The 13019-nt window shown below is 38.3% G+C and overlaps 1 protein-coding gene across 2 annotated transcripts in view; it reads right to left on the bottom strand.

Annotated features, from left to right (window-relative positions):
• Positions 1-13019, bottom strand: part of LOC131943730 (calcitonin gene-related peptide type 1 receptor) — a 95545-nt gene that overhangs the window by 32832 nt on the left and 49694 nt on the right. For both annotated transcript variants that reach the window (XM_059303952.1, XM_059303950.1), the window contains exons 4-5: positions 10831-10951; positions 500-597 (exon numbers count right to left, since the gene is read on the bottom strand). In XM_059303952.1, coding sequence (XP_059159935.1) covers positions 500-597; positions 10831-10951 — 219 coding nt within the window. The remainder of the gene's footprint in view (positions 1-499; positions 598-10830; positions 10952-13019) is intronic.

Raw genomic sequence — 13019 nt, 5'->3', positions numbered from 1 at the left:
GGTGAACAGGACAAGTAGAGGACATGTTAGGACACAGGTAAATATAACAGTTGGAAAACACGTCAGAACAAGGTGTTCCGGTTTTTCTCTATATTCAGTTATTCTCCTGTTGTTTTGAGCGTTGACTTTCCCCTCATGCACACACACCAGCAACCACACACTCGAACACCAGAAACCACACCACTAACCTCAAACACCACCAACCGCACTAATTACCAAAAACACCACCAACCACACCACTAACCTCAAACACCACCAACCACACCAATTACCAAAAACACTACCAACCACACCACTCACCTCAAACACCACCAACCACACCACTCACCTCAAACACCACCAACCACACCACTCACCTCAAACACCACCAACCACACCAATTATCAAAAACACCACCAACCACACCACTCACCTCAAACACCACCAACCACACCAATTACCAACAACACCACCAACCACACCTCTCACCCCAAACACCAGCAACACCACAACGACTCACCTCAAAGTTGGTACACTGTGAGTAGTCCGTCCATTCGTGGACCGTTCCCGGCAGTCTGTACCACGTCCCGTTGGGCAAACATGTTTTATAGGCTTGTTCTAAAACACAAACATGTTTTATAGGCTTGTTCTAAAACACAAACATGTTTTATAGGCTTGTTCTAAAACACAAACATGTTTTATAGGCTTGTTCTAAAACACAAACATGTTTTATAGGCTTGTTCTAAAACACAAACATGTTTTATAGGCTTGTTCTAAAACACAAACATGTTTTATAGGCTTGTTCTAAAACATAGACATGTTTTATAGGCTTGTTCTAAAACATAAAGGTTAAACATGTTTTATAGGCTTGTTCTAAAACATAAAGGTTAAACATGTTTTATAGGCTTGTTCTAAAACATAAGGTTAAACATGTTTTATAGGCTTGTTCTAAAACATAAGGTCAAACATGTTTTATAGGCTTGTTCTAAAACATAAAGGTCAAACATGTTTTATAGGCTTGTTCTAAAACATAAGGTCAAACATGTTTTATAGGCTTGTTCTAAAACACAAACATGTTTTATAGGCTTTTTCTAAAACACAAAGGTCAAACATGTTTTATAGGCTTGTTCTAAAACATAAAGGTCAAACATGTTTTATAGGCTTGTTCTAAAACACAAAGGTCAAACATGTTTTATAGGCTTGTTTCAAAACACAAAGGTCAAACATGTTTTATCGACTTGTTCTTAAGCAGAAAAGTTTAAAGCATGTGGCACCAGCTGACTGACCCGGCACCAACAGACTGACGCGGGACCAACCGACGGACGCGGCACAAACTGACTGACGCGGCACCAATTGACTGACGCGGCATGAACTGACTGACGCGGCACCACCGACTGACGCGGCATGAACTGACTGACGCGGCACCACCGACTGACGCGGCATCAAACGACTGTCGCGGCATCAACTGACAGACGCGGCATCAAACTACTGACGCGGCACCACACGGCCCCAACTGACGCAGTACACAGCTCTCACATCTCCTACACCAGCCCCCACCCCCTACACCAGCCGCCCCTCCCCCCTACACCAGCCCCTCCCCACCCCCCATCCGTGCCTTGTATCTCATCCATTGGCTTAGCGCCGCACTCCCAGCCAATGAACAATGAAGATGAAAAGCACGCCAAAGCCTTCAAAAGCCCATCTAGCCGACTTAAAAAGCCCATCTTTCTACATCTGCTAAGCAGACGTGAAATTAAAATTCATGCCAGCTGAAGTCGAGGCCAGACCCTCTTTAATCTGTTGTCATTTAAACATGTGTCACTGTGCTAAAACAATTTGGGAGAGCTTCAAACGGACCTCTTGACGTGTGGGAAGCCTTCATGCAGTATTCTTCAAGCAGCATCCGTCATCCAACATCCGTCAAGCAGCGTCAGTTATCCAACATAGCTCCCGATCGACGCCTGTCGACATTAAAATTACACCTTTCAATGGGAAGACGCCTGGATCAGCAAGGGAAGCGATCTGACCTGCTTAAGCAAAGGGAGGCGATTCAACCCGCTCAAATAAGGGAGACAATCAAGCCTGCACTTTCTCCCGAGGTATTTGTAACAATACGCGCAAGATCACAAGAACAATTTAATAGACGGGTCACGTGGTCTAGGCATCAAGAAACAAAGGCTAGTTTTTATGTTGAAAGAGAATTACATTTTGTTTTTATAGCTAAACAGGTAGGGTCTGAGAGAAACCTTGGGAAAAACCAAACAGATTTTTTAAACTCGGATATTGTTTGTCAGCATTTTTCAGTGATTTATTTGTTTTTTTTTTAATCTAAATACCAGGTGGTGTAAAACAACAGTGACATCTACTTGACATTTATGTTTGAAATTAATGTGACATGTGTATTGGCTTTAGCCTGAGTCAGGAAAGTGACTTTCATAAGACAACAAAACTATGTGTTTGTTTGATGTGTTGAGTTTGAAAATAACACCCCTTCGTTATTACCCATTCTTGATACCCCTATGTTAAAACTGATTTGTTAAACCTTTTTGTTAATACCACCCTTTGTTAACACCCATATTTAATACCCCTTTGTCTTTCTTCTTCTTCGTTCTTAATTTTTAGTGTTGGGAGGGATCAAGCCTTATCTGCCAGAGGTTTTTGAACTCGAGACTTTTTTTCGAATTTATCAACCATGAGCTTTGCCGACTCGACCATGCTTCCATCACAATTAAGGATTACGTGTCAACTGGTTATGCGCCATTGAGGCCATTGACTCCGATTTCAGCCTGCTTTTCTTTTTGGATTTGCTCCCATAGCCTTTGTCCAACTAAGAACAAATTACAAGGCAGCAGTTGTTTGATTTTGGAGTTGTCTCTCTTAGAAGATACCCCTCTGTTGACATCCCTGTTTATATTTTTTATTGAAGTGATAGTAAAGTTTTTTAAATGGAAGAGGTGCTAAAATTGTTGGTGCTAATGTGTAGGTGGAGTGCTGAGATATCGAAGTTATCGGGGTGTAGTGTTGAGATGTTGATTTGGGGTGTGGGTGCTGATATGTGATGTTGATTTGGGGGTGTGGGTGCTGATATGTGATGTTGATTTGGGGGTGTGGATGCTGATATGTGATGTTGATTTGGGGGTGTGGGTGCTGATATGTGATGTTGATTTGGGTGTGTGGGTGCTGATATGTGATGTTGATTTGGGGGTGTGGGTGCTGATATGTGATGTTGATTTGGGGGTGTGGATGCTGATATGTGATGTTGATTTGGGGGTGTGGGTGCTGATATGTGATGTTGATTTGGGGGTGTGGGTGCTGATATGTGATGTTGATTTGGGGGTGTGGGTGCTGATATGTGATGTTGATTTGGGGTGTGGGTGCTGATATGTGATGTTGATTTGGGGGTGTGGGTGCTGATATGTGATGTTGATTTGGGGTGTGGGTGCTGATATGTGATGTTGATTTGGGGGTGTGGGTGCTGATATGTGATGTTGATTTGGGGGTGTGGGTGCTGATATGTGATGTTGATTTAGGGGTGTGGGTGCTGATATGTGATGTTGATTTGGGGGTGTGGGTGCTGATATGTGATGTTGATTTAGGGGTGTGGGTGCTGATATGTGATGTTGATTTAGGGGTGTGGGTGCTGATATGTGATGTTGATTTAGGGGTGTGGGTGCTGATATGTGATGTTGATTTAGGGGTGTGGGTGCTGATATGTGATGTTGATTTGGGGGTGTGGGTGCTGATATGTGATGTTGATTTAGGGGTGTGGGTGCTGATATGTGATGTTGATTTAGGGGTGTGGGTGCTGATATGTGATGTTGATTTAGGGGTGTGGGTGCTGATATGTGATGTTGATTTAGGGGTGTGGGTGAAATTAATATGGGAGGGTGCGTGGGTGCTGATATTGTTGATTTTTATTTGGGGTTTAGAGTGCTGGAATGTTAAAGTGTGTTTGAGTTCAACAGGAAATAGAACCTTGATGGAACCGACGTAAGATGTCAAAAAGACCGGAGAGAAGCCAGATAACTCCGCCTCTACCACAGATAACTCCGCCTCTACCACAGATAACTCCGCCTCTACCACAGATAACTCCGCCTATTAATTATGGTATGACCTGCTCGACAGTGAAAAAACTGAGGATTGTAAAAACTTGTTTCTGTCGTGTCTCGAGTTTTTTTTTTTTTTTTTTTTTTTTTTTTTTTTTTTTTTTTTTTTTTTTTTTTTTTTTTGCTCGTCGATTTACATAATTCTTAATGCATTTTAGCATTAACTGTATGTTTTTTTTCTGTTGACGTTTTTTTTTTCTTTTTTTTTTGCCATCTAAACTGTGAGCAATTTTAGCTGAGGCTGTGCTTTCTGTTTCAAATTGTTTATTTGTAAACTGTTTGGTAGTTCTTGGGTTCTTTTTATGTTATTGTTACAGCCAGTGCCAAAAGTTGGATAGCGTATCCAATAGAATCATCACAGCTGTATGTCCCAGTAGAAGTATTAGACTGTCCTAGAGTTAGCTGGGGTAAACACAGCTAAGGGCTATGTAGCTTACATACGTTAGTTAGGATTTGGATGATAGGGTATAGGGTTCTGGTTTACGGTTAAGGGCGTTGGGTTATGGTTAATGCATAATTTTGTAGGTTTATAGTTCTGTCTAAAGGAGTAGGGATCTGGCTAAGGGTGTAGGGCTGCTAACGGCTAAGGGTTTAGGATTCTGGTTACAGTTAATGGTGTCGGGTTCTGATTTACGACAAAGGTTGTAGGGCTGTAGTTCTGTCTAAAGGTGTAGAGTTCTGATTTAGGTTAAGGGTGTAGTGTAAGTTTCACGTTAATGGTTCTAGATCGGGCGATTTGTCTAAGACGGCAGGCTCTGGTCTGGTTTACGGTTAAGGATGTAGGTTTCAGGTTAATGGTTCTAGATCGGGCGTTAGGTTAAGGGTGTAGGTTTCAGGTTAATGGTTCTAGATCGGGCGTTAGGTTAAGGGTGTAGGTTTCAGGTTAATGTTTCTAGATCGGGCGTTAGGTTTAGGGTGTAGGTTTCAGGTTAATGGTTCTAGATCGGGCGTTAGGTTAAGGGTGTAGGCTTCATGTTAATGGTTCTAGATCGGGCGTTAGGTTTAGGGTGTAGTGTAGGTTTCAGGTTAATTGTTCTAGATCGGGCGTTAGGTTTACGGATAAGGGTGTAGGTTTCACGTTAATGGTTCTAGATCGGGTGTTAGGTTAAGGGTGTAGGTTTCACGTTAATGGTTCTAGATCGGGTGTTAGGTTAAGGGTGTAGAGTAAGTTTCACGTTAATGGTTCTAGACCGGGCGTTAGGTTAAGGGTGTAGGTTTCAGGTTAATGGTTCTAGATCGGGCGTTAGGTTAATGGTGTAGGTTTCAGGTTAATGGTTCTAGACCGGGCGATTTGTCTAAGACGGCAGGCTGTGGTCTGGCCCTGAGAGAAATAAATCCTTGAGCCCAGCAGCCAACTTTTAAAGAGCACTAAAACTTTGTCGCGGGGTTATGGCGGGATGGCGTGCCGGGCCACGACCCAGGGTAAGATTAATCGCTAATGACCGGGTGATCCCCTCGGGTCCTCCCCTCGGGCCCTCCCCTACCCTCAGCAAACAGCCTGGGACCCGTTGCACGCGCATCGATATGATGGTCATTTAGCCGCGGGAGTTGTGTGCACAAATGCACGAAATGATTTTTTTCATTTTTGAAAAATCGATTTGGATTTTAAAATATTTTAATTTTTTACGACAATATGGCTAACAAAGATGTAATTACTGTCGCAGAATGCAGGGTAAAAGTAAGCATTAAGCCAGCTTAGGAGTGTACAAGACATGAACGAAAACATTAATTAAATTCTAATTATGCTCGCTTTAAAAAAATACCAATACTATATCACATTAGTTTCGACCCTCTTAACCTCATTAATTAAATTTTTGTCTTTGAGTCTAATTAAAAGCTTAAAACTGTCATCGCTAGGTTTAATAGAATATTGACTTAATTTAATTACAAAGCACAAGTGCAATGAATATTAGAAATTTTAAAAAATATCCCAAAGTTAATGCATCAAACATTAGAAAGAAGACTAAATTATTAATAAAAAAAATCTTGTATCACTATGAAGTAAAAGATAGGTAAAGATAGGAATACAAAAATTGGAAGATTGATTGCCTATTATATTAAAGAAATATCTAAACATCAATGCTATCCCCTCATTCTGTCGGGATTAAGTCTAAAAGGTCTCAGTGTATGGTGTATTCAAAAAAAATTTTCAAGTACACCAACATGGCGGTTCTTGCCGTACATCGCAAGATTTTTTAGCCAGGCTCGTTAGGTTTTGTCTTCTCTAAATATTTCTATTGTTGTGTTGTTTGTCTTCTCTAAATATTTCTATTGATGTGTTGTTTGTCTTCTCTAAATATTTCTATTGATGTGTTGTTTGTCTTTTCTAAATATTTCTATTGATGTGTTGTTTGTCTTTTCTAAATATTTCTATTGCTGTGTTATTTGTCTTCTCTAAATATTTCTATTGATGTAATGTTTGTCGTCTCTAAATATTTCTATTGATGTGTTGTTGTTGTTTGTCTTCTCTAAATATTTCTATTGATGTGTTGTTTGTCTTTTCTAAATATTTCTATTGATGTGTTGTTTGTCTTTTCTAAATATTTCTATTGCTGTGTTATTTGTCTTCTCTAAATATTTCTATTGATGTAATGTTTGTCGTCTCTAAATATTTCTATTGATGTGTTGTTGTTGTTTGTCTTCTCTAAATATTTCTATTGATGTGTTGTTTGTCTTCTCTAAATATTACTATTGATGTGTTGTTTGTCTTCTCTAAATATTTCTATTGATGTGTTGTTTGTCTTCTCTAAATATTTCTATTGATGTGTTGTTTGTCTTCTCTAAATATTTCTATTGATGTGTTGTTGTTGTTGTTTGTCTTCTCTAAATATTTCTATTGCTGTGTTGTTTGTCTTCTCTAATTATTTCTATTGATGTGTTGTTTGTCTTCTCTAAATATTTATATTGATGTGTTGTTTGTCTTCTCTAAATATTTCTATTGCTGTGTTGTTTGTCTTCTCTAAATATTTCTATTGATGTGTTGTTTGTCTTCTCTAAATATTTATATTGATGTGTTGTTTGTCTTCTCTAAATATTTCTATTGCTGTGTTGTTTGTCTTCTCTAAATATTTCTATTGACGTGTTGTTGTTGTTGTTGTTTGTCTTCTCTAAATATTTCTATTGCTGTGTTGTTTGTCTTCTCTAAATATTTCTATTGATGTGTTGTCTTCTCTAAATATTTCTATTGATGTGTTGTTTGTCTTTTCTAAATATTTCTATTGATGTGTTGTTTGTCTTTTCTAAATATTTCTATTGCTGTGTTATTTGTCTTCTCTAAATATTTCTATTGATGTAATGTTTGTCGTCTCTAAATATTTCTATTGGTGTGTTGTTGTTGTTGTTTGTCTTCTCTAAATATTTCTATTGATGTGTTGTTTGTCTTCTCTAAATATTTCTATTGATGTGTTGTTTGTCTTCTCTAAATATTTCTATTGATGTGTTGTTTGTCTTCTCTAAATATTTCTATTGATGTGTTGTTGTTGTTGTTTGTCTTCTCTAAATATTTCTATTGCTGTGTTGTTTGTCTTCTCTAATTATTTCTATTGATGTGTTGTTTGTCTTCTCTAAATATTTCTATTGATGTGTTGTTTGTCTTCTCTAAATATTTCTATTGCTGTGTTGTTTGTCTTCTCTAAATATTTCTATTGATGTGTTGTTTGTCTTCTCTAAATATTTATATTGATGTGTTGTTTGTCTTCTCTAAATATTTCTATTGCTGTGTTGTTTGTCTTCTCTAAATATTTCTATTGATGTGTTGTTTGTCTTCTCTAAATATTTATATTGATGTGTTTTTTGTCTTCTCTAAATATTTCTATTGCTGTGTTGTTTGTCTTCTCTAAATATTTCTATTGATGTGTTGTTGTTGTTTGTCTTCTCTAAATATTTCTATTGATGTGTTGTTTGTCTTCTCTAAATATTTCTATTGATGTGTTGTTTGTCTTCTCTAAATATTTCTATTGATGTGTTGTTTGTCTTTTCTAAATATTTCTGTTGATGTGTTGTTTGTCTTCTCTAAATATTTCTATTGATGTGTTGTTGTTGTTGTTTGTCTTCTCTAAATATTTCTATTGATGTGTTGTTTGTCTTCTCTAAATATTTCTATTGATGTGTTGTTTGTCTTCTCTAAATATTTCTATTGATGTGTTGTTTGTCTTCTCTAAATATTTCTATTGATGTGTTGTTTGTCTTCTCTAAATATTTCTATTGCTGTGTTGTTTGTCTTCTCTAAATATTTCTATTGATGTGTTGTTTGTCTTCTCTAAATATTTCTATTGATGTGTTGCTTGTCTTCTCTAAATATTTCTATTGCTGTGTTGTTTGTCTTCTCTAAATATTTCTATTGCTGTGTTGTTTGTCTTCTCTAAATATTTCTATTGCTGTGTTGTTTGTCTTCTCTAAATATTTCTATTGATGTGTTGTTTGTCTTCTCTAAATATTTCTATTGATGTGTTGCTTGTCTTCTCTAAATATTTCTATTGCTGTGTTGTTTGTCTTCTCTAAATATTTCTATTGATGTGTTGTTGTTGTTGTCCACAAATGTCATTGACACTGTCCAGGAAGTTTTACAGCTAGTCTTGGACAGAAGAAAAGCATACACGGACCGCTCACAGGCCACCTAGAACATAGAGGCCAACTGGAGTTTAGAGGCCACCGACAGCTAATAGGTGATCTAAAGAAAACAGGCCACTTAATCTAACCAAGCCACCTAAAGCACACAGGCCATCTAGAACATAGAGGCCATCTAAAGCACTAACGGCCATCTAAAGCACTAACTGAGATCTAAAGCACTAACGGAGATCTAAAGCACTAAGGCCATCTAAAGCACTAACGGCCATCTAAAGCACTAAGGCCATCAACGTCTAGCACTAACGACTGACAATGACATCTGACCACTGGGCAGTAAATTAGCGCCATTAGCGGTACGGCAGAGATCTGACAGAGATCAATGTCTTACATAAGCTGGACATTTTCTGGAACCATTTCAGCCTGGAAAACTTTTCATGCCAACATATCGAATTTCTCTTCTGATGGGGGCCATTTGGCAAGACATTTGAGTTAACTACAATACCTCTGACCACTTAAATAAATACCGTGCTTTTTAAATGTCTTTTATGTATAGACCACTAAACGTGGGCTGTTCCAGATGAAAACACCTCTATGATCAGAGCTACACTGTGAAGTAGCATTAGCTTTTTTTACTGCGGGAATACAGTTTGTATGCAAATACGGATCTTTGTTGTTTAGGCAACTTCTGTTCACACACAATCTCAGAAAATACAACGCTTAAATATAAAAATATAAAAACACACACACTCTCTCTCTCTCTCTCTCTCTCTCTGTATATATATATATATATATATATATATATATATATATATATATATATATATATATATATATATATATATATAACAAAGGAGCTGGCTTATCTAGGTTAAATGCCCCTGATTTCCTGTCTTTTACCCTCTCATGTGTCCATGTCATCCACCGACTTCTCCGTGATAGTTTACTGCAACATCGCGATGATTAATTTTCTCCCGATCACGTGAGTTTACCCACCAATCAGGAGAGTCCACGACTCCCCCCTCATCCCCCACAGCCGCTACGGCGCCTGCGCTGGAAAATCTGTAGCTACACTTCCCGTCACCTTGACCTTGACTCGAGAACCAGAGCCCACGAGGAAATTTATCATCGCCGGCCGTAAACGTCCGCCTCTAGGGACTAGTTCCCCGTTTGTTTACCAGCGCCACGTGGTCCTGTTTTTCTAAGCGTAGTAATACAGTCAAACAATAAACCACCGCCGTTCTAAAGCAATCCGCTCGACGATTCATCCGCCTAATCTCAGCTGCTAAAGTACTCTACTTTTATTTCGATATCGGCAATCTCCTAAACGTGCTATTACAAGTTATGGTGACTATTTACTAGCATCAAAATAGAAAAAAATTACCGTTTCTGTAAAGATGAACACAGCTATAAAGAGTAGATCACTGCGGCTATTAACATAAATGTTATAGAAAGTAGATAACTACAATGGTAGGAGTAGCAAGTTGCTACTTTACTGGCGCTGACGTGAGTTGACAAACCGGATGTTTACAGTCGACTATTGTCCTAAAAGTTGTATGAGTGAAGTAATTTCTACAGAGAAAAATGTAAATTTTATTCAACGCGACTGGATTGTATTAACTTGTATGTTGTATGTGGAGCAATGTACATCAATTTTGTCCTACTTTTTAACGCTGTTTGTACTGTATAATGTTGTAGTCGTTGTTGTATTGACGGTATTGTTGCAGTCGCTTGTATGACAGAAAATGCACGGCACGATATAATTGTTCGAATTGGGAAAAAAAAACAAATGTGACATTGGTTGATAGATTGATACAACCTTTAAAACAAAATGACTGTCATTTTACAGTGTCTAATGTTTCTTAGCTCATAAGTTATTAATTCATTAATTATATTGACTTAAAGTAATTGTCCAAAGTGAGAAATTGTGTATGTGTGTTGTCTATGTGCGTGTGGCTGAACTGAGTTAGGGGTGACATATGACACCGATGACACCTGATTCACATACTTAATACATGAATCATGTGTTGATTTCAATCAAAGACAGTAAATATCAACTTACGGCCATCAAAGACAGTAAATATCAACTTACGGCCATCAAAGACAGTAAACATCAACTTACGGCCATCAAAGACAGTAAATATCAACTTACGGCCATCAAAGACAGTAAACATCAACTTACCGCCATCAAAGACACCCGGCACATAGGAAGGACACGTGATGGTCAGTTGCTGACCGGCCGGTGTGTCTGTCCAGCAGGAAAAACCGTCCCAGGTCCGTGGACAGACGGGCTGACCTGACACCTGTGGGTACAGGGGGGGGGGGAGGGGGGGTTAGAGCTGGACATGTGTAGATCTACTACATGTGTGTTTATAAACCTACAGCAGTGGCGTAGGCAAAGGGGGGGTTAGGGGGTGTTATTACCCCTCGCATGGACCCCGACACCTATATATATATATATATATATATATATATATATATATATATATATATATATATATATATATATATATATATATATATATATATATATATATGATTATGTACGTATGGAAAAATTTTTGAGCCCCTCCTATGACCAATTCCTGGCTACGCCACTGACCTACAGACATACGTCAAGTTGCTGAATGTGGTCCACATCTAACTGCACTCGTTAGATCACCGACATCACACATGAACACATTTTTGTTGTCAGTCTACGTAAGTAACTTACTCCACATGCTGTCACAAGTTTTTATTGCCTCCATTGCATGTGTCCATATTGTATTAGATCTAACATCTGCACATCTTAATTTAACATGCTTTAAAGAAAACAAAAAGTATTTTTGTATGTATGGAAGAGTAGGAATTAAATTAAATGTAAGACGCAAATAGAAACTGTGCGTAAATAGAAGTTGTATGTAGAAGGGAGATTTATCTATGTGAGGTAATTGAAGATCTGTGTAAGAAGGGACTGGAGATTTATGTCATGTAGTACAAATGTATTGGAAGAAAACCACGAAGGTCGGACAATTGAATTGGAAGACTGTTGTAAATTACAAATCAGTGTCGGCCCGGAGCCCTGGTGTCACGACCTCCCCCACCCCCACATCCCATGCTGTAAAAGGTCAAGCCCCTTGCCCCCCCCCCCCCCCCCACCCCCGGGCCAGCCGTGCGAGCTGGGATCCAGCCGTGATTCTCCAAGACCTGGTCTAGCGGAGTTCTCTAATTTCATGCCAGGAGCGGGCATTTCACGACGTCTGGTTCGCACTTTACCTAACTTGTCATCACATTCTACAGTTTATGTACTTTGCGAGCTGCCCTTTAAGTTACCCTTTAAGAAACCCTATAAATTACCCGTATAATTTACCCTATAAATTACCCTTATAATTGACCCTATAAGTTACCTTACAAGTTAACCAATGATACCCTCTATATTAGCTTAAAAATTTTCCGATGATACCCTATGAGCTACCCTGTTACCAATAAATTACCCTATTAGTTACCTTATAATCTATACTATTAGTTACCATATAAGCTACCCTATAAGCTACCCCATACGTTACCTTATAAGCTACCCTGTTGCATATTAGTAACCCAGTAATCTTCCCATTTTAGTTACCCTATATTACCCCAAAACGTACCATATAATTTACCCTTTGTTACCTCATAACGTACCATATAATTTGCCCTGTTACCCCATTACATACCATATAATTTACCCTATGTTACCCCATAACGTACCATACAATTTACCCTATGTTACCCCATAACCCACCCTATTAATTAGTGACCCTCCCCTTCCCCTAGGCCCCACAGTCGACCAGAGAAACAAATCCCTGCCCTACGAGTTTCTCGAACTGAAATACGATCTACAATGCTAAATGTCAAGTTTTAAACCAGCTCGTGCATGCTATACGTGAAATGATTTCTATAGAATGCCATTAGATACCGTGTTAAAACTGAAATGTATATGAGTATGTGCATGGTATGATCAGTTGATTTTTCTTATAAATGAGTAATTAGCCCCGCTGTGGGATATGGTGTGAATAGACTCTAGTCTCTTGTGTATTCCTGTTTTCTTATGTATGCACATGTAAACCAACATATAAACCAACCTGGTTAAATTCAAGTTAATTAAATATCATGATTTTATTTACAGAAAGTATTAAATTGTATGTAAAGTAAAGCCCTAAAGAGTTGCCGTACCCCATTAGATGTATGTAAGCTTTAAGTAGATAGTTAATGCAGGCTTAAAAACGTCCATTTAAAAGATAGAGATAGGGGTCGTATGCACGTGACTTTGTGAGAACTTGGAATATGGTGTATGTATTATTTGTCATATGTTAAGACATATGTGTGTTATATGTCATGATGTTATGACGTATTTGT

This window comes from Physella acuta, unplaced genomic scaffold (assembly GCF_028476545.2).
Source record: "Physella acuta isolate Inbredline_101_S28 unplaced genomic scaffold, ASM2847654v3 ptg000466l, whole genome shotgun sequence".
NCBI classification, from domain to species: Eukaryota; Metazoa; Mollusca; class Gastropoda; family Physidae; genus Physella; species Physella acuta.
The sequence above is the reverse complement of the archived record's forward strand: the minus strand, read 5'-3'. Positions and strand labels throughout refer to the sequence as shown.